Source organism: Artemia franciscana, chromosome 13, assembly GCF_032884065.1.
Source record: "Artemia franciscana chromosome 13, ASM3288406v1, whole genome shotgun sequence".
Taxonomy (NCBI): Eukaryota; Metazoa; Arthropoda; class Branchiopoda; order Anostraca; family Artemiidae; genus Artemia; species Artemia franciscana.
Window position 1 is genome coordinate 1,582,315 of NC_088875.1, and position 21,299 is coordinate 1,603,613.

At 34.4% G+C, this 21,299-nt stretch overlaps 1 protein-coding gene across 1 annotated transcript in view; it reads left to right on the forward strand.

Moving 5' to 3' along the window:
* The first annotated feature begins 4,733 nt into the window (after window positions 1-4,733).
* Window positions 4,734-21,299, forward strand: part of LOC136034369 (carboxypeptidase Q-like) — a 36,238-nt gene continuing 19,672 nt past the window's right edge. Inside the window, exons 1-2 of the mRNA XM_065715512.1 lie at window positions 4,734-5,138; window positions 9,156-9,312. Of these exons, the coding sequence (XP_065571584.1) occupies window positions 4,816-5,138; window positions 9,156-9,312 (480 nt within the window). The 5' untranslated portion in view covers window positions 4,734-4,815. The remainder of the gene's footprint in view (window positions 5,139-9,155; window positions 9,313-21,299) is intronic.

A 21,299-nucleotide genomic window follows, 5' to 3' on the forward strand; every position in this document is an offset into this window, starting at 1 on the left:
AAGAGGCACTGGTACCTGATATTCACTTCGGTTGGAAGGGAGGCTTCCAAATCCCCTCCGTCTCAGTTGTTTATAACCTTCCCTTCAAGTTTTTATGCTCAAGCATCCTTCACTTGTCTCGTGTGTGTTCTCAAGCTAATATTGATTTAATTGTGTCTGTTAATAATAAAGAACCTTCAAGTTCAATCCCAAAACTCACTGAAACTAAAAGTTGAGAAGTTAAGCTGAATAGTTGAGCCGAAAATTCAAACTTAGAATCAAGCTTGACTGTGAGCTTCTTAGAGTATTAAAGTTTAGAAATCACGCGTTTATCAAATTTTAAGGTATAACCTTTCCGATAGACTCTATAGTGCAAAAAAAGTAGAATTGCTATTCAACAATTTTTAGAGAGTAATTCCAAAATGATTAGGCTCGTGACAAGGGATTTGAAGGCCTGACATTTTTGGACTCTAGAAATGCACAACTTTGAATCTATACTTGAGTCTATACGTTGTCTTTGAGTCTATACGTCATAACTTTGAGTCTATACGTTGTCACTTTGTAGTAGATATTGATGAGATAAACTCAGCATACACGCCTTTTTAATGAAATTGTTGATAATAAATTACAACTGTTCTAAAAAAGGACGACAAAAATAAAACTTACCTGAGCAGAAAACATTCAAAGAGCGAACCTTGCTAGCACTAATTGAACCTCAAAAATTTACATTAAAAATAATAGATATACTAAAAAAAAACCTATTCTTCCTTCTAATTATAAATATCGTAATCTCTTAAGTTCAAAAGTTCTGAGTTAAGATTATTAGCGTTGGATCATATTCCATAGTTTTTGAAAGCACAGGGACAACAGAACGTCAGAACAAGGTGCTGTTATTCGTCATGTTGTTATTAAAACAACATCATTGGCCCAAATACTGGCAAAACACTCTCGATGGAAAATTATGAAAGAACAGTGCAGTTAGAATAATTAAAAAAGCTTGTATTAGTATTCATCATTCTGCGACAACACGGCTGCACACGGCTGCACAGCTGCCTCTCTGTCTCAAGGATATGCTCCATGCAGAAATCAAAATATATTTTGCCTGTTCTTACAACTAGAGGACATGTAAAAATCTAGACTTGTGAGAATATTTTCAGTTAAATTGAGAAATGAACACATTTTGTTTGTTTTTATCGAGACTATAATCACCCTTATCGTGAAGTCAATAGATTATTCTTAGAAAATCTATGTTTTCTGTCTTTCCTTTTTGAACTCAGTTAATAATTGAAGTAATTTATACAAATCAACTTCACAAAAAGCTGCGAATGGATTATCACCTTCTCATTGCAAGAAGGTGAAATAATTATATATACAAATCTTCACAAAAAGCTGCTAATGGATTATTACCTTCTCATTGCAAGAAGGTTAAATATTTATTTAGAGCGTAAATAAATGTTACTTTTAAGCAAGTGTATACTGGATTCTCTCAGTTAAAAAAAAATGGTAATGAATTTGAGTGGAGGGTCCCGTAGTTGGAGTTGTTTTCCTTTTAAGGCACAATTCCTATTACCTTTCATTTGCTTGATAACATTTTCTTGTCTTTTCGAGTTTTGATTTTACTGATGGTTCTACGATGATGGTTTCAATGATGGCTCTACGAAGATTAGTTGACTGAAAATAAATTTTTGCGTTTAAATAAAATAAGAAAAAATATTTCTTTTTCAGATGAAAGTAGGAAATGAGGTTAGAATTTTAAAACGAAAAGAAAGTTCGCCTTTAGCGGCTTCTTTTTTTATTGGCTTAATATATCTTATATAAAAATAATTCAACTTTTAAAAAGATGGAAAAATTTTTCTCCCAGAAATTACATTTTGTTAACCCAATTTCAGGAAATCATATGACTGGCTTGCAAAAACGCATTACAAATACGCAGGGATTAAAGCACCTTTTATAACACAGATGTACTGACCTTTCCGCAAATTCTCGAATTCCTTATTGCCTTAATCTAACAGCCCGTACTAACGAACAGTTCGTAAAAATTCAAGCTAACAAATAAAAAATGACATACAGAAATGTTTTTACGGTCATCCTGAATATGTAAAATTCATCAAGTTAAAGTTATGCACCAAAAGTTACTAGCCTGGGAATTCGGAAAACAGCGGAAACGTCTCCCAAAAGACGTATGATCTTGGTGAAAACTATATCACCCAATTGACTAAATTATCTACTTGTTTTTCTTTCTTTGTTATATATGTTGGTCATTTTTCTATTTCCTGTTTGTTCTTTCTTTTTTTGCTTTTGTATTTGTTTTTTAATTTTTTTTCTTCTTTATTTGCTTCTCTTTTTATACTCATTGAATGTATTTTTTTCATATAACAAAAGAGAGTAAATATAAATTATTATTATTATTATTATTATTATTATTATTATTATTATTATTATTATTATTATTACTATTATTACTATTATGTCAGGACATTAGAGAACTTTGTTATAACAATTTCAAACTCCTATTCACATAATTTGACAAAAATGACCCAAAGATTGATACCCTTTGACATCCTTTCTGACCAAGTTATGCCCGGATTTCATCTGGCCCTCTGGTTTCTTCTTCGATGAGGAATTAGGGGCTCCTAGCAGTACCTGATGGGTCAGGGTCTATTCCAGGTGCCTCATTATGTGACCTACCCACTTGAAACGTTTTTTCGTAATCATGTTGGAAACGTCACGCTTTTGTCCGCATAATTTCATCAGTCGTAGGTTGCTGATTTTTTACGCCAGGCGTATGTTGCTTACGCCCTGTAGACATTTTGGTCAAAACTGTAAAGCTGAGACTCTTCCTCCACCTTGAGGGGCCATTTCTCACATCTATATAACAAAATTGAACGCACAAATGTTGCATAGATCCTGAGCTTCTTCACGTAATTGATTTCCCTTCTAGTCCAAAGTATCTGCAGAGCTGGCCAAAGACGAACCAAGCTTTGCTAATCCTGCCTTGAATCTAACTAGTAGCCCCACCTTTAGAATTTATCGATGACCCTAGGTATTTGAACTCTTCCAACCTCTCAATAGGTTCTCCGCTAGGATGATCATGATATTTCATGGGAATTTGGTTAGCCGATGGTTCACCAGGCCTTCGGTCACCCTAATGCGTTAGTATCCTTTGAACTGATGGTAGGCAGTTCGTGGGGGAGGTTCACCCTACCACCACTTTGAAGTGCATCTCTGGGTAGATAGGAGAGAGGTAGTGTGCCTTATGCCTCAAAAATTGTTTTTATTGTGTCAGAAATTTGTAATTGGTCCAAATAAATACACATAAATAGATGTTTGAGGGCGATGAATAGACATTAAATTCTTATCGCTCCACAATTCAAGGGACATTTTTATACTGAACCCTTTGATATTGGTGCTGCTGGAATATATTTCCCCTCAATGTAAAACTAGTGTTTTTGTATAAGATAAAATCTTACTTTTGCGTGCTTATCAGCACAAAAGAGGGAAACGTGGAAGATTATAACCATCAGCCCAAATCTTGTGAGGGCTAGGGTCAGGTGTTGCCAGAAGCCTTGTTTCTGTTAGATTTCAATGGGAGCATTTTGCATTATAACTATTAAATTAATGATTCAATGTATTCTTGCTTCCCAGGGGAGGAAATTGTTCTCCCCCCTAACTCACTGCTGGCATCCAACATGGACATCCCTATAACAAGACAGTCATATAACAAGATATTCAATAAAAAACATTCATTAGAGAACTGAACTTGTGGAGAACTGAAGTCGTGGAGGTGATGAACCTTTATTTTGTTATTGCGGGTACCCCTTCCCCCCTAAGAATTTTTTAAAGAGCACTGTTGTACAAATATTAGTCTGTAATGTACAAAAGGGGGTTGAAGGAGGGAATGGAAGCCTTCCTTGCATTTGAGAGAATCTTGAAACAAATAGTTCAAGTAACAAAAATTGTAAGTAAAGAGTTCCTTTATTGATGCAGTTGTTTCTATTGCCTATTGCCGAAAATTTCCTAAGCTAAGGGCCAAAGCCATATCTAGGGGGTGAGTCAGAGGGTTTGAAACTCCTGCCCCCAATTTGTTTGTCTGACTCGTAAAAATGCAATGAAAATACATATAAACAATTTTCTAAATCGTTTTTAGAATATTTTTTGTAAGCTCCCCCCCCCCCAAAAAAAAAAAAATAATCCCCTTAGCAAAAATCATGGATACGGCCTTACTAACGGTTCTTAATAAATGTCTTTAAATCCAAAGAATTTTATATATTTGAGGTCAGTATGAAAAAGCAGTCCCTTCTTACGTTTTTAGAGCCTTGGCTACTACTAGCACGGTTGGTTCTTTACTATTAAGTCATCGCCACGAAGGGTTGGAAAATTAGTATTAGTCTGCGTATTTTTCTTTACAAGAGAGGGTGAGATATCCAGTAATCCAAAAGAAACTTAATCAATAGTTCCAAATAATACCAAAGATTGGTACTTTGATAATTAAACTGACCTTTGCAGCAAGATTGGTACCGAAATTTACAGTAATGTTTATTTTTTCTATTGTATATTGAAAGATTTTCATGCCTCACATAAACCGCATACCTCTACTCCACAAAATCATGTAACTGTTGGTATGCCTAGTACAAAGTTAGGAAAAACCCAATTGAGTGGAATGTCTTGTTCACTGACATAATTACGAAAGTTTGAGGATCTAGTTTTTCTAGTTTCGCCTACTTTTTGGTATTAATTTCGTGCTTATTCCGTTTTTGGTGGCTGTTATTTTTTTGTTAGTTTGTTGCTAAATTGAATATTGTCTTTGAAAAGACTCAGAATCCTTACAAGCGTCTAATGATGAAAACATTAATAGGAATAATATCGGCAATTCTACTTATAAATACAAATTGCCACGAGTGTAACCCAGATTTGGTAAAAGAGATACAGGGCTATAAACATGTCGTCGAACAAATAACAGAAGAAATACTTAATGGGGCTTCAAAAGGCCTTTGCTATGACAGACTGGCAGAATTTGTCGATGCATACCAGAAGAGGATTACTGGATCACAAGTTCTTGAAGATTCAATTGATCACCTATTGAAAAAATATCAGAGTGAAGGATCAGTCATGGATAAGACATGGAAAGAGCCTGTGCCTAACGTGCCTCACTGGATACGGTCAGTTCTAATTTTAATGTCAATTTAATTTAATTTTAATTTCAAAAAATAACATTTCTTTCCACTAATCATTATTTTTTTTATGAATTCTTCATTTATTTTCTTTCAAAACTAAATTCTTAAAATTGATAACCAATCCCTAGAATTAACACCCAATCCCCCCAAAGTCAATCCCTCAAAGTCAATAGCCCCACGGATCAAGCATCTCCAAAGTACTTGAAAATAGCTGAGGCTTAAGGCATTTTTCTATGGCTTCAAAAAATGGTGGTTTTCAGTTACCTTAAGACAGAAAGGGCATAACAATGGCTTGTGATTTGACCACATCTCTGCCTCCCCCCCCCCCCAAAATACACATTTGTTGGGAAGTATATAAAAAAATGTTCAAAAAAAGTATAGGGTACAGGTTACAGGGGGTAGTAATTGTGAAGAAAGATATGTTTTTCTCTTCTTGGTTGATATAGACCTTAGAATTAGAATCTTTTGTGCCTTGAAATGCATCCAGGGTATCCAAAAAGAGCCTTCAGCCGTGACTGAACCTCACAACTGCAAAGACTTATCCCACTCCTGTCGTAAAGATGCTTGAAAGTATTACAGGTAATGTACCCAGTGGGGCCAATTAACGAAAATGGTGGGTAAGGGATCAAACTGTACCTTTCAAAATTCAGGGGGGAGGCAATTTTTTCAAAAAAAATTTCATAAAAGTTTTTTTTTATCAAAGGGGAAGGGGATGGCAAAAATTCAAGGGGACCAAAAACGAGATTCTTTTCCCTATCGTATTTATCCAGTATGCGCACTAATTAACTTTATTTGGTTCAAAAACTGCTTTGGCGGTTTGAAAGTGTTATTTTAAATTTATTGATAAGACTAAATAAAGACAAATTAGGAACACTGGAAGAAAATGCAAAACTAGTGAAAATTGTAAGAAAACCACTGAAATTTAGGCAAAGGTCTCCACTTCAGTGTAGGGAGAAGGACTATAAAAAAAGAAAGGACAAAAAAAATATTATGAAATAGAAAAATTGAAACTTTGAAAAAGAAGGAAATTAGCTTTTACAAGATGAAACAAATTGCCACTGGATAGGGGGCATCAGTAGCTCAAAGTTTTGTGGGGAGTAGGACAATAGATTAGACCGCCTTGCTAGTCATTTTTAACGACCTTTTATTTCATGATTAGTTAATGCAGAACCCGTTTTATCATAACTTAAAGATTGAACAAGAAATGCTTCTTTTGGAAGAAGCATTGGCACAATTAAAAACTTACCTTTCTAAGGAGGGTTTGAATGGTTTTGGCAATTTTTTGAAGCTTGTGTGGGTTGAATAGTAAATCTTAGAGCTTGCTAAATCCGACCGAATTTAATTAATTGTGATATTTCATATTTCTACAGGATACAGGTCTTAAGTAATGAATGCTTTCTATGAATATGGTCAGCATCAATGTTTTCTATACGAGTTTGCTTTTTGAGGAGGGAAGATTTTCCTGCTTCAATGTGTGCCTAACCCATATCTGAAACTAATGTGTACAAATTTGAAATTGATACACTTTTGTAGTTGATTTTACTGTTTTCGTATGGTATCATGTTAGCTCTAGAAAGAGCTGAAGGCTACATGAGTATGCATTTGTTTCAGGGACGGATCTTTTGGGATATGAACAAATTCGGAGAAACAAAAATTAGGCATTTATTTTAAAATTCATTCATTCAAAATATATCTACAACAGCAAAACAAACACGTAATTAAATGATCCTCCAAAGTGACCTGCAAACAAGTAAAGAATAAAAACTATGAAAAAAACAAATCAAACGCTATATTAAGATAAGTAACATGTTGGCAATAATCACCATTAATGAATTCAAATCAGGCAATGCGAAACTTCATAGACCCGGGAAAAAAGAATACAAAAAAAGAAAAGAAAGGAAGATGACACATACCTCTTATGAATAATGAATATATATATATATATATATATATATATATATATATATATATATATATATATATATATATATATATATATATATATATATATATATATATATATATATATATGTAGTAGTAGTAGTAGTAGTAGTAGACAAATTTAATAGCAAAAACTTAACAGCTGTCGCTGATTTGTGTTTCTTTACAATCATATACAAAATCAAGCTACACTTGTAAATATAAATAAAACTATAAATATTAACTCTTATTATACATTTTGACGAAAACCGGGACGAACGAATTACCATATCGGTTTGTTCTTGCTTTAACGGGAACTAACTTATCTTGCTTTCTCATTCTTGATGGTAGAGGTTGATCAGGTAGAATGTCACAGTGCTGAGATTTAGAAAGCAAGTACTTTCCGAAACTCATAACAATCCACACTAATCCACATATTATTTGGAAGAAATATTCGAGAAGTCATCTTTAGGACTACATTTCATTTCGAAAAAAGCTTTGAATCGAAATTTGAAATTATCTTTTTAGATGGAAGTCTTCCTCAGAATAATTTACTTAGATTTTGATAAATATTATGTGATGAATCAAAAGATTTTTTTTAATTCGTTGTTTGTACAAACTTCAGTTTTTCTTTAATTATAACTGGGTCTTTTTCTGATACTTTGCAAATATTTAAAGTCTTCCATTCGACGAATAGAAATAAATTCTATTCATCGAATGTAGTAAATATATAGAGAAAATAGATACCTTTGTCAATCACTCAAAACCATAAAATTTATCCTTAAAGGAAAAACTTCCTTTTTTTATAATGGGAGTTCATTTGTAAATAATAAAACTTTGTCTTTTAGCTCAAATTCGCGAACCTTAGTCAAGTACGTGGCATGCTGGAATTGTATTCTTGTGTCCGTAGGGGAAGAGATTTAAGCCCTTATGTCGCTGATTATTTGGTTTGGAACCAGGGGGTCAGTGGTGTGACTCTTAGAGCCAAACAGAGTCAACCGAGCTATATATGGGTACCTCTAGAAATCTAGGAGCAAAATAAGAGAAGCGGCGGATGATTTGCCCCCCAACAACGCATTACACAGCCGGATGTAAACATACAACCAGGAAATCTGTTCCACGTGGCTATTGTCGGCATGCGATAATTTTTTATTTATTTTTTGTTTTTGCTTAAACTTAAAGATATTAAAACGTTTCCTTTTGAAGCCTTCGTGAATGACAATGTGAAAGGATATAGGTGTTATTATTTCACATTTTTTTGCATATTTTGATACAAAAATTAGCTGCTTGATAGAGGACATATTATTTAGATTAAAAATGTTATGACAGACAAAAATTTTGACACGACCTGATAATGGGTCAGGGCTTACACTTTGGGATACTCTGCAATAACTTGTTTATGTACGAAATAGGTGTAATAGTTATGGGTGTTTGTCCGTGTTTTTGTCTTCTTTCATTTACCTTATCCCATTAATTTGATTTTATATTTTATAATTTTTAATTTTATAACCCATTATTTTTAACCTCGCCATCTATTGAATTTAAATAGTGAGCCAATAGGCTGGCTTTCGTGCATCTCTCTTTCTAACTTTGTTTGAGTCACTGAAAATATTCTGGGGGAGTTTCTCCCTCCCTCCGTGTGTGAATCGTTTACTATTAGACAACACAAGATATTTCACAAACTCATCTATTATCATTAAAATCTATAGATTCAGAACATACCGATTTCTTTTAAACGACAACTACATAATTCTGACATAGCATATGAATGCTGAATGCAAAATAAAAGCTGTTCACTGAAATTTTTGATTGCAAACAATTAGAAAAAATAGTAGTTGTCTGTGCTACTAAGTTTCTATTTTAAGACCAACATGTAGAAATCGTTGATAAAAGTTAAATGTCCAGGGGAACGAATTTCAAAACATTTTCGGTCGGATTTTTTTTCTTTTTCCGATTGTACTACCATAACTCTGCTTTAAATTTATAGCAAGCCTGTTGAATTTAGTGAATGTCAAAGCAAACTTCATTCATTTTTTCATAAGTGCTTAACTTCAAGTTTGTGTACATTTAATTGATATTTAGTGGTGAAGAAGAAGTTTTTTTGATTCAGCCTGTTCACAAACGCATGTCAGTACTTGCTTTTGGAGGCAGTGTTGCCACACCATCAGGAGAGCCTGTCGTTGCGGAAGCAGTGGTAGTGACCAGTTCCAATGATCTCAGAAGCTTAGACACATCTCAGGTAAATTTTCCCATGTAATATGTAAACAAAAAAAAATCAAAGTGAATAAATTAGCTATTAAATAGCCAAGATTAGTGCAACAAATGTATCTAATAGGTAATTGTAATTATTATACTTACAAATCGTCTCTTAAAACATTTGAACTTGAAATTTGCGCTTTTTTAAAAAGAAATACACATCAATTACCCTATTATTTATGCGTTAGAAAAAATATGAAGCAACTTATAAAAATAGTCTAACTATAATGCTATGGCTGAAGGGATACGGAGAAAAATATTAATCAACCATCTGCCTCCGCATGCATTAGGAGATTCAACTTAATTCCCTACACCTCTCTCAAGATATGGCAAATGCACCATTTCGACCAAAGGGCGAATGAATATTAGAGATTAGTTTTTAAACTCTCCCCCCTAAAAAAAATAAAAATAAAATTAAATAAAACCCATTCTTGTAAATCTAAATGGAGGCTCTTGGAGAGTTGGAAAACGTGGGCTAAAAATACTATTTTCGAGCCTTCAGTCACGCAAGTCCCTTGATTTCTATCGGAATTAAACGAAAAAACACATTTTTTTTCTACTGAAATTAAAAAGTAGCATTAAAACTTAAAACGAAAAGTAATTATTGAGTATATGAGAGTGGCTGCCTCAATATCTTTTCTTCACTTGATTACATAAAAAAAAAACTAGTTTTTTTTAACTGAAAGTAAGGAGCGACATTAAAACTTAAAACGAACAGAAATTACTCCGTATATGAAATGGGTTGTCCCCTCCGCAATACCTTGCTCTTTACGCTAAAGCTTTTAATTGTTTTAAAAAGCAGTATTGTGGCAAAGAGTCAAACTTTAGCGTAAAGAGCGAGGGATTGCGGAGGGGACAATTCATTTCATATCCAGAGTAATTTCTGTTCGTTTTAAGTTTTAATGTCGCTCCTTACTTTCAGTTAAACAAACTAGTTTTTTATGTAATTTCTGAACGTTTTTGAATTAATGCATGTTTGATTTTGGCTCTCCACACATAAATTATTAAAATGAAATTTGCATATCTATTCCTTTTTTGGTTCAATGGCTTTCTCTTAGTTTTGATCAAACCATTTTGAGAAATAAGGGATGGGGAAGGAGACCTAGTTGCAATGCAATTTTTTGGTTACATAAAAAGGAAACTATAAATTTCAATTTTTAACGAATTTTTTTATTAGTAAAAAATATACGTAACTTAAGAATTAACTTACGTAACAAACTTTAATGTTCTTTAATTTTTATTATGAACATGAGGGGGTTTGTACCCTCGTTAATACCTCGTTCTTTACACTAAATCGTAAGTTTTGTCCCAATTCCTTAAGAATGACCCCTGAATCAGAAAGGCCGTAGAATAAATAGTTGAAATTACTAAGAATACTATAGCATAAAGAGCGAGGTATTTATCTCCTCCTAAATACCTCGTTCTTTATGCTAAAGTATTTTTAGAACCCCTCATATGCGTAATAGTCTCTGTTCGTTTTAAGTTTCAATGCTACTATTTACTTTCAATTGAAAGACCTTTTCCATGTTTATTTTTTCATTGTTTTTTTTTTATAGTAATTTTAGAAAATCATGCGCCCTTTTCATTGAATTTCTGTTCCCCCATGACATATTTCTCCAAGGAAAGATCCTTTCCACATAGCCCCCTCCCCTCAGCCCCACCCCCAAAACCAAAAAAATCCTCTGAAAACGACTGTACACTTCCCAATAACCATTATTATGTTATTAGTGTTTACATAGTATGTAAACACCGGTCGAAGTTTGTAACTTGCAGCCCCTCCCCCAGGGACTGTGGGGGAGTAAGTCATTCCCAAAGACATAGTTATTATGGTTTTCGGCTATGCAGAACAAAATGGCTATCTCAAAATTTTGATCTGTTGACTTTGAAGGAAAAATGAGCGTGGGAGGGGGCCTAGGTGTCCTCCAATTTTTTGGTCACCTAAAAAGGGCACTAGAACTTTTCATTTCCGTTAGAATGAGTCCTCTTACGACATTCTAGGACCACTTGATCGATACGATGACCCCTGGGAAAAAAAAATAATAAAAAAAAAATAAAAAATAAAAATAAAAATAAACACGCACCCGTGGTTTGTCTTCTGGCAAAAAATACGAAATTCCACATTTTTGTAGATAGGAGCTTGAAAATTTTGCTATAAGGTTCTCTGATAGGCCGAATGCGATAGTGTGATTTTCGTTAAGATTCTGTGACTTTTAGGGGGTGTTTTCCCCTATTTTCTAAAATAAGGCAAATATTTTCAGGCTCTAAACTTTTGATGAAAAAGACTAAATTTGATGAAACTTATAAATTTAAAATCAGCATAAAAATCTGATTCTTTTGATGTATATTTTAGCATCAAAATTCCGTTTTTTAGAGTTTCGTTTACTATTGAGCCGTGTCGCTTCCTTCTACAGTTTGTTACCACGAACTGTTTGATAGGTTTTTTAGTACTAGTAATAATGCCTACACAGATAATATGAGGGCACTATCCCATCGATCCCCGGTGCAAGAACCTTCTTAAATCCCTCATATCCGACAATACACCGGCCGCAGCCATAGGAGGTATACTAGAGCGAATTGGTGTTACCAATCCCTCGCGTCTGGTCTGTTGTGCATCTGGTATTGCAAAATCATTCATATTGTCGATGAAATAGCACAATCGGTCCCAAGACAGACATATCCCTCCATTGAATCTGGTCTGTCAACCATCTGATATTGCGAAATCGTCCATGCTGTCGATGAAATAGCACAAAGGGTCCCAGTACATTCATATTACACCATTACATCTGCTTTGTCAAGCATTTGGTATTGCGTCATCGTTCATGTTGTCGATGAAATAGCACAAATGGTCCCAATACATACATATTACACCATTACACCTTGTCTGTCAACCATTCCAGTTCACATATAGCATTCATTCAGTGAACATCTTAAACCGGATTTACTCTCACAAAGTTGTGATAAAACAAGAATGCATTCGAGGTAAATACTCCTACTTTGCGTCGGACCGTTCATTTTGTGTTCGGCAAGGTTAATTTGCTATCGAAATTTTTTTGATAGATTCAGATACCAATATTACGCAAAGTGAGTAATTAAAGGAGTTTTATGTGGTAGTATATTTCTACAGTCTATTTTTTCTTGGAGTTCAATAACTATTTTGTATAGTGGGAGGAAAGAGGAAGAAGGAAAAATCTGACGGGTTTTTTCTCACATCCAGTCCTAAGGAAGGAATCTCATTGATATCACTAGCTGATACTTTTGAGTCTAGTTTTACAGACTGTTAATTTGGAATCGAAATTGGAGGTGGAAGGTATTAAGCCTAAATTATCAGCCTTGAGATATATTAAATAAAAAAAACACGTATTTTTAAATGAAAGTAAGGAGCAACATTAAAACTTAAAACGAACAGAAATTACTCCGTATATGAAAGGGGCTTTTCCTCCTCAACGCCCCACTCTTTACGCTAAAGTTTGACTCTTTCTCTTAAATCTATTTTTAAAACAGTAAGAAACTTTAGCGTAAAGAGCGGGGCGTTGAGGAGGAAAAGCCCCTTTCATATACGGAGTAATTTCTGTTCGTTTTAAGTTTTAATGTTGCTCCTTACTTTCATTTAAAAAAAAAACTTTTTTTATTTAATTTCTGGACGTTTTTGAATTAACGCATGTTTTAATCTTGGCTCTCTGCACATAAATAATTAAAACGAAATTTGCATATTAAATTAATTGCAATTAATTGGAAGATTTTGAGAAAAAATGAGCGAAGGAGGAGGCCTAGTTGCCCTCCAAGTTTTGATTACTTAAAAAAGCAGCTAGAACCTTTAATTTTTTACAAACGTTTTCATTGGTAAAAAATATACGTAACTTACGAATTAACTTACGTAACTAACTTCTATATTTGTATTTATTGCGTACATGAAGGGGTTCAACCCTCGTCTATACCTCACTCTTTACACTAAAGCTTAAATTTTGTCCCGATTCCTTAAGAATGACCTCTGAATCACAAAGGCCGTAGAATAAATAGTTGAAATTACTAAAAATACTTTAGCGTATAGAGCGAGGTATAACGAGGAGGTAAATCCTTCATATGCATAATAATTTTTGTTCGTTTTAAGTTTTAATGCTGCTCCTTACTTTCAGTAGAAAAACTTTTCATATTTGTTCTTTCATTGGTTTTTGAAATAATGTTAGAAAATCCTTCGCCCCCTTCATTGAAATTCTCTTCCCCCATGAGGAGTTTCTCCATGGAAATATCCTCCCACGTAACCCCCCTCAACTCTCCCCCCAAAACCAAAAAAATCCCCCTGAAAACGTCTGTGCACTTCCCAGTAACCATTACTATATGTAAACACAGGTCAAAGTTTGTAACTTGCAGTCCCTCCCACGGGGACTGCGGGGGAGTAAGTCGTCCCTAAAGACATAGTTGTTAGGTGTTTTGACTATGGTGAATAAAATGGCTATCTCAGAATTTTGATCCGGTGACTTTGGGGAAAAAATGAGCGTGGGAGGGGGCCTAGGGGCCCTCTAATTTTTTTGGTCACTTGAAAAGGGCACTAGAACTTTTAATTTACGTTATAATGAGCCCTTTTGCGACATTCTAGGACCACTGAGTCGATAGGATCACCCCTGGAAAAAAAGCAAACAAAAAAACAAATAAACACGCATCCGTGATCTGTCTTCTGGCAAAAAATGCGAAATTCCACATTTTTGTAGATATGAGCTTGAAACTTCTACAATAAGGTTCTCTGATACGCCGAATCTGATGATATGATTTTTAAGATTAATGACTTTTAGCGGTTGTTTCTCCCTATTTTCTAAAATGAGGCAAATTTTCTCAGGCTCGTAACTGATCTTAATGAAACTTACATATTTAAAATCAGCATTAAAATGCGATTCTTTTGATGTAACTATTGGTATAAAAATTCCATTTTTTAGAGTTTCGGTTACTATTGAGCCGGGTCGCTCCTTACTACAGTTCGTTACCACGAACTGTTTGAAACCAACGATTTGAAGAACCACATTTCTGTGCTGGTAGATGAAAATTCTTTACTGAAATCGCAGTTATCTAGCCTAATGCATACAATGATGAAGCTGGAAAGTAAAGAAACTGATAAAAATATTCTAGTATGGAACATGACAGCGATTGATACTGTAAACGCTAAGGCGATTTTCGATGGTATAATTTCGTCATGCCTTGGAATCCATGAGGCACCCAAATACACAATAGCTGATGTTAAGCCTGAAAAAAAGCTGATAAAGGTTATCATGGAGAACAGGGAGCTGAAAGTGGCAGTTCTAAAACAGACTCGAAATCTTCGTGGAAAAACTATCATGGTCAATCAGAATGCTTTTCTATCCGATGATTCTCCCCCGTCTGTTCGAGAAGTTCGAAAAAAACTTCTAGCTATCCGAACCAGTATTCGTGAAAAAACAGGTTTTGAAACTTGGATTGCTAGATCCATACCACCATCTCTGTGTATTCGTCGTCTCAAGGAAGGGCCAGTGGAAATGTTTTTGTTTGATGAAATCCCACCAGATATTAGTAGCCTTATTCAAACGCAACGACAGTGAAGGCAAGGAAATGGCCGGGGCAATTCTATGGACTGGATTACATGACTGAATATATTTTTTTTTTCTATTTTTTTTTAGTGATTTTGTGGAAACACTTTTTGTGTTTTGATAAGAAAAAAGTATTGCTTGAATTATTTGTTGAGTTAGTTTGGTCCGATGCTGTAAAAATAGTAATAGTGACTTATATAATGGTATCTTCTGCTACAACAAATATTGTGTCTTTTTATTGTATTGCTATTTGTTTTTTTTTGCACCAACAGTATAGTATTAGAACAAACCCATTTACTGTGAGTTTTAGTGCTTTTACTTTTCAATGGGAGAGGCATGGGGAAGGAGTTCTTAGTTTTTCCTTGTTTCTTTTTTCTTCTCTTTCCCTGTTTTTTCTTATTTATTCTTACCTTGATTTTATTATCATTATTTATCCATCCCTTGATTATGTTATTTTTTACCCTTCTTTCCTTATATTTTTTTCTTATACCTGTGTTCTGGTGGGATTGGTCGTGGGGCGGAACTGCCATCCACCATGAGTACCAGGCTGGTATCAACTCTTTGGGGGATCGTTTACTTGATTTACAAAACAATCCTTTAAATATTGAATATATTATTAATAATTCAATTGGAAATAGAAATCAGATGAATAATGATTCTAATTCGGCTTTTAAAAGCAAGTATGTTTCGCAATTAAATGGTTCTGCCTCCTCTAAACGAGATGATATTTTCTCTGTGTTTCATCTGAACATTCAGGGACTCTGCTCGTCATTTGATGAGCTGAAACGGATCGTTAGTGATGGAACTCCTGGTGTTATAGGATTATGTCAAACTTTCCTGGATTCTAAAAAGGATATCCTTCTAGATATTCCAGGATATAGGATGGAGATGTTGAATAGGAAACAGATGGCGAGAGGTAGCCTTATGCTTTATATTGCTGATCGTCTTGCATATAATGTCCGAAATGATTTGAGCAGAAATGACGAAGAAATCTTTGAATCCCTGTTTATTGAGGTTAAATCAATGCGTAAGTATTTAGTTGTGGGTTTGGTTTATAGGTCCCCCAGTGGAACTATTCCTTTGTTTTTGAAAATTCTGGAAGAAGTTTTAAACTCAGTCCAAAAACATCCCTGTGAACTAATCCTTATGGGCGATTTTGACCTCAACTTGCTGGATCAAAATTCTGCTTCAACTAATGATGCTCTCTTCGGGAACTCTACCTTCAGTTTGTATACCAACCCGAGTTACAGAGACACAAGCGTCTCTTATCGATAATATTTTTTCGTCACTAGATGTTTTTGATAATTTCGTGCTGGTTAGTGATATTTCTGATCATTTTCTCGCTATTTCCCGATAGAAGAGTGCTGATCAAGCGCAGCGTATAGCATCACCATCTAATCTCCCATTTTTCCGTTATGGTAATACTGAGCTAAGTCTACTTAATTCTCGTCTGGCTGATGTACCATGGGGTAGTTTGTTTTCTGATTCAGATTTTAACCACTCTTTTGATTCCTTTTATCATTTAGTTAAAGAAGGAATCCAGGAAATTTGCAATCGGGATCCAGCGCCCCATACTTCGGAAAGGATAGCACCACTGAATCCATGGATGACTCCAGGTCTCCATAAAAGCTAGAAAAGAAAAAATTATTTGTGGAAGCCTTACAAGGCTTCACCATCTTTAGCTCATCACGAACGATTCAAGGCCTATAGGAATATATTTAATTCTCTGTGTCGGAAGACAAAGTCTCAGTATAATCATAGGAAATTTTCTGAATGTGGGAAGGATATAAGGAAGACATGGTATTTAATTAATTCAGTTCTTAGACCTACTCCCCCTCTACCTTCAGTTCCATCAATGCTGAAAATCGATGGTAAAACCGTCCAAGGAGATGTAAATGTTCAGCTAGAGCTTACCACTTATTTTTCTAATATAGGAAAGGTAACTGCTTCCTCTGCAAGCTCTGCAACTTCTCGTTGAGATTTCAGAGTCTTTCTTGGACCCTCATGTTTGAAGTCGATGGTCTTGAATTCTGTTTCAGAATTCGAGGTAGCTCGTCTCATGAATGCTCTTAAAGGATCATCCTGTTCAGGACCAGACAAAATTCCTACGAGGGTTATCCGTGCCATTCTGCCTGCTATTCTGTCACCACTGACTAAGCTCGTCAATCTGTCTTTCGAGAAAGGTATTTTTCCTGAATTTCTCAAGCGAGCTAAGGTTATAGTACTCTATAGAGGTGGTTCTCGGAGTGATCCTGCTAATTATAGGCCAATTTCTCTTCTATTTGTTTTCAGCAAAATTTTTGAGAAGGCTATGTTATCCAGGCTTCTTAGTTTTATGGATGCAAAAGATTTTTTGCATGATTTCCAGTTTGGATTCCGAGCGAGTCACTCTACGGAGCATGCACACGCAGCTTTATCGAATTTCATTCATTCGGCAATAGATTCTGGTCATATCCCGGCAGCTTTATTTTTGGATGTTCGTAAAGCTTTTGATTCCTTGACTCATCGGATTCTTCTTTGGAAACTATCACATATCGGTATAAGATCAAACGCTTATTCTTGGTTTGATTGGCATGTTGCAAGCTGTGTCAGCCTAATGCTCAGTTGTGTTCCAATACTTCTTCTAATGCAGATTTTCTTGTTGCTTTTGCTGATGATACCACTTTTGGGACCCTCGGGAAGACGGAATGTGATAGCAAGTCTAATCTTGTGGCATTATTTGAGAGAGTTATGTCATGGTTTAATGCCAATTACTTGGTCTTGAATGTTGGTAAATCATATTTTCTTATTTTTTTCTCGAATTGGTGAAGCTTTCTCTCAGCTTACACACCTTCAGGTGTCACAAGGCTCCTTGTGTAGATCAGAGAATCGGGTGGTCCGGTTCCTTGGTATCCTGCTTGATGAGAACCTTTCATTCAGAAACCATGTAGCCATGATTAGGGTTAAGGTCTCACGGAGTTTGGGTATCATTCGAAAACTTAGATACACATTTCCTGGATCTATTCTGAAACTTCTTTTTTTCTGTCTTGTCCAGTCATATGTTTCTTATTGCCCAATTGTATGGATGTCTACTTTTCCGCCTTCGCTGCGGTCACTTTCCGTCATGCATAATAAAGCACGGCGTCTGGTTATGGACACCAACCGTTCTTGACCAACACAGCTCTTAACTCTACGGTCTATATACATTATTTCTTGTGCTTCTTTTGTCTTTGATCAACTTCACGGCAATCTTCCAAAATCTCTTCGGAAAACTCCTATGTTTATTTCTGATTCAACTCCATATAGCCTTCGTTCTTCAAATAATATCCAAATTCCACCTACCCCTACTATTCGATCAGATTTCAATCCCTACATTGCTTGTCAACAGGTCTGGAATTCAATACCTTCTTCAGTGCAGAAATGCCACTCGTTTAGGACTTTTAAAAGGATTCTTAAGGATCCAAACAGATTATTTTTTTTTTCCTTTGAGGAGTTGATGCCCCCTGTGTTTTGTTAGTGGTGTGTGGTTTTCCTCTCTGCACTTTGCTCCCAGGCCTCAGGTATGTTATCTATGTTTTTTTTTCTTTTTTTCTCCTTCTAGTTGTTGCTTGTATTGTATCCCCCATAAATATATTGCCTGTAAACTGCTATATGTGATTTCCTTTATTGAATTTATTTCTTGTATAATAATTTTTTTCTTCTCCCCCTTGTATCCCCGGCCATGGAGCCTTTCGAGGGAAATTATGTGTATTGTAATTCGATTTTGAATTGTATTTTGTATTGTCTTCTGTTTAGTATTAATGAACTTCCCTCTCTCTCTCTCATCTGATATTCCATTATTATTCATATTGTCGGTGGAAACGCACAATGGGTCCCAATACACGCATATCACCCTATCTGGTGTCTTGAGATAACAACGTCTGTGTCGCTGAAACAATACAACGAGTACAAGCGGCCAGGAGTCCCGTTACGGAAGTATCTTAGACAAATATTTAATATAAAAAAGTGATCGTTCATGTTATTATCATTAGATAAAGTGAGCTTGATATAGCAACATGTTCAATAAAAGAATTGATATGAAGACTGTAACAAACAAGAGGTTCGTAATCTATGCCTTTTAGTCGTATGCTTAGTGGACGGGTATAGTTTCTCATACAGTTTTGGTTTATCCAAAGACCATTTACAATCCCTTTAATTACCGAATTGTATGTAAATTATCATTAGTTTTAAAAACACTTCTCCCTACTAGCCATTCTTGAACACATGAAATCAATCATTAGATTATTTTGAACTTTAAGTTTCAGGGGGATGGTAAAGAACAACATCAAAAAAAAAAGAGCATTTACCGAATTTTTGTGTCTCAATATCATACATAATCATTCGGTTAAAAAAAATTTTATAATAATATTCGAAAAAATCTTTTCTTTTTAATATAATTTGATGTGTAACACCTCTAAAACCACGATTAGTATCTTGACAAAACCCAAATAATCGTGATAATGGTAAATGCATATTAACCACGTGACTTACTTTTGTTTTATTCGATCTTTTAAATAAACTACTATTAAAAGTGCTTTTTGTTTTGTTTTAATTGTTCCACCACCTTCTGCAGCAGGTGTAAGAGTACTATGAAACTCGTCTTCTTCTTTAAAGGAACCAACAGATTAGGTTTTATTTTCCTATCAAAACATATTAGTAGCTACGCTTCTACTATTAGTCATCTGAAGATTCTATTAAGTTTTCAACAGTAGTTGTTATGCCTACATAATTAATATTTTCAATACATTTTTCTTTGACAATATATTCAGCATTTCTAAACAAATTAAATTCATTATTTTTAAAGTAACTTCATCATTATTTCGCATACTTGTTCCATCTAATCGTGTTATTTTCACTGTTGATAAAGGTAACTATCACTTGGAAGAACCCAAGATTCCACATCTTTAAAATGAAATGATAATTTAATCTTTGAGATACATTCACACTGTTTTTTATAATTTTCTGTATATTCATATTTGGTTTTAAAATCATCAACGATTGGTTTTTCAGTTAATTCCCAATAAGCATCAACAACTTGTTTCATCACCATTTATACGGTTAAAAAAAATATTAAATCAACTTCCAAAGATTTTCAAACAGCGGAGGCGGATCTTCGATTGTAACTGAGGGTGTCAGCAGGAGTATCATCAGGGATGTAGTTTAAGTCCCTTCCAAAAAATCAATGCATCCAATAAGCCTTTCCTCTGCTGATCAAGATATTTTATTGAAATATATTTTATTATTTGAAACTATATCTTTTAGAGATCTCACATCATTTAACTCTCTTTGATTATAATTTATCCAATCTTTTCCATATTCAATTGTTCTATTCTTCGATAGTTCAAGTCGAGGTTTAATCATAGTGTTATTCATGAAACGGGCGTCATCTTTTATATTTTCTTATGGACATCTTGAATAATTGAGAATTGGTGATATTTTTACAGAAACAACAAATCCCACTACTAAACTGTCTTGTATACGATAATTGTTTCTTATTGATCAGAATTTATCATAGATAAATTTTATTAAACAATTCCATTAAACTTTTTTCAATTCCAAAATATACTCAACATTCTGTCCATTCTGGTCAATTAACCTACCTAATTGATCAGTTATAGTCGTTTTTAGCGCATTTATATATTCATTGCGATTGATTGGATGAAATTGCCTATCTTTAGGAATCTTAGAGAGTAGCGTTCCAGGTTCGGTTTTTGGTGCAAAACTCCAGATCCCATCAAAGGTTACATTCCCATTCGCAATTGAATTATCCACTAATGAGCAGTGAATACGCATTTTTATCAAAATTTCTTGCAATATTAGGAACTTTAGTACCTTCATTATATTTACTACTTAGTTCAGCTCCATTTTTAAATCCTAAAATAAAACATAAATTACAATTAAACCAAAATTTATAATTATCTTTCAAAATAATAAGAAATTTCAGTGTTGCTATGTTGGATGCTATGTTGGATGATATACTAACTGGGCATCGATCTTGGGATGAATTGAAACAACGATTTAAGATAGAATTTAAACCCTCTTGACCATACAACCCATTGCGTAAAGCAAAGTTTACCCATTCATCCTTATTTTTTCCCTGTATTCAAATGTATTATTTCTAAATTGATCACTAATGTTATACGACGAATACCATACTGTACATTGAGTTAAAACCATTGCATAGTCAGATTTTTGGTCTAATGTGATAGGATTACTCGTATAGGACTGTTCGATTTCCCTTTTTTACCACTAATGTTAATAAAAACCATTCGTTGGAAAAGTATTTTTCTTCATGAAATTCAAATTATGAAAGAGTTGTTTCAAATTGTCTATAGTAATTTTTCTTAATAATATCATTTTTGTATAATGAATCGAACAGGTCAATAGCTTCATTTATCAC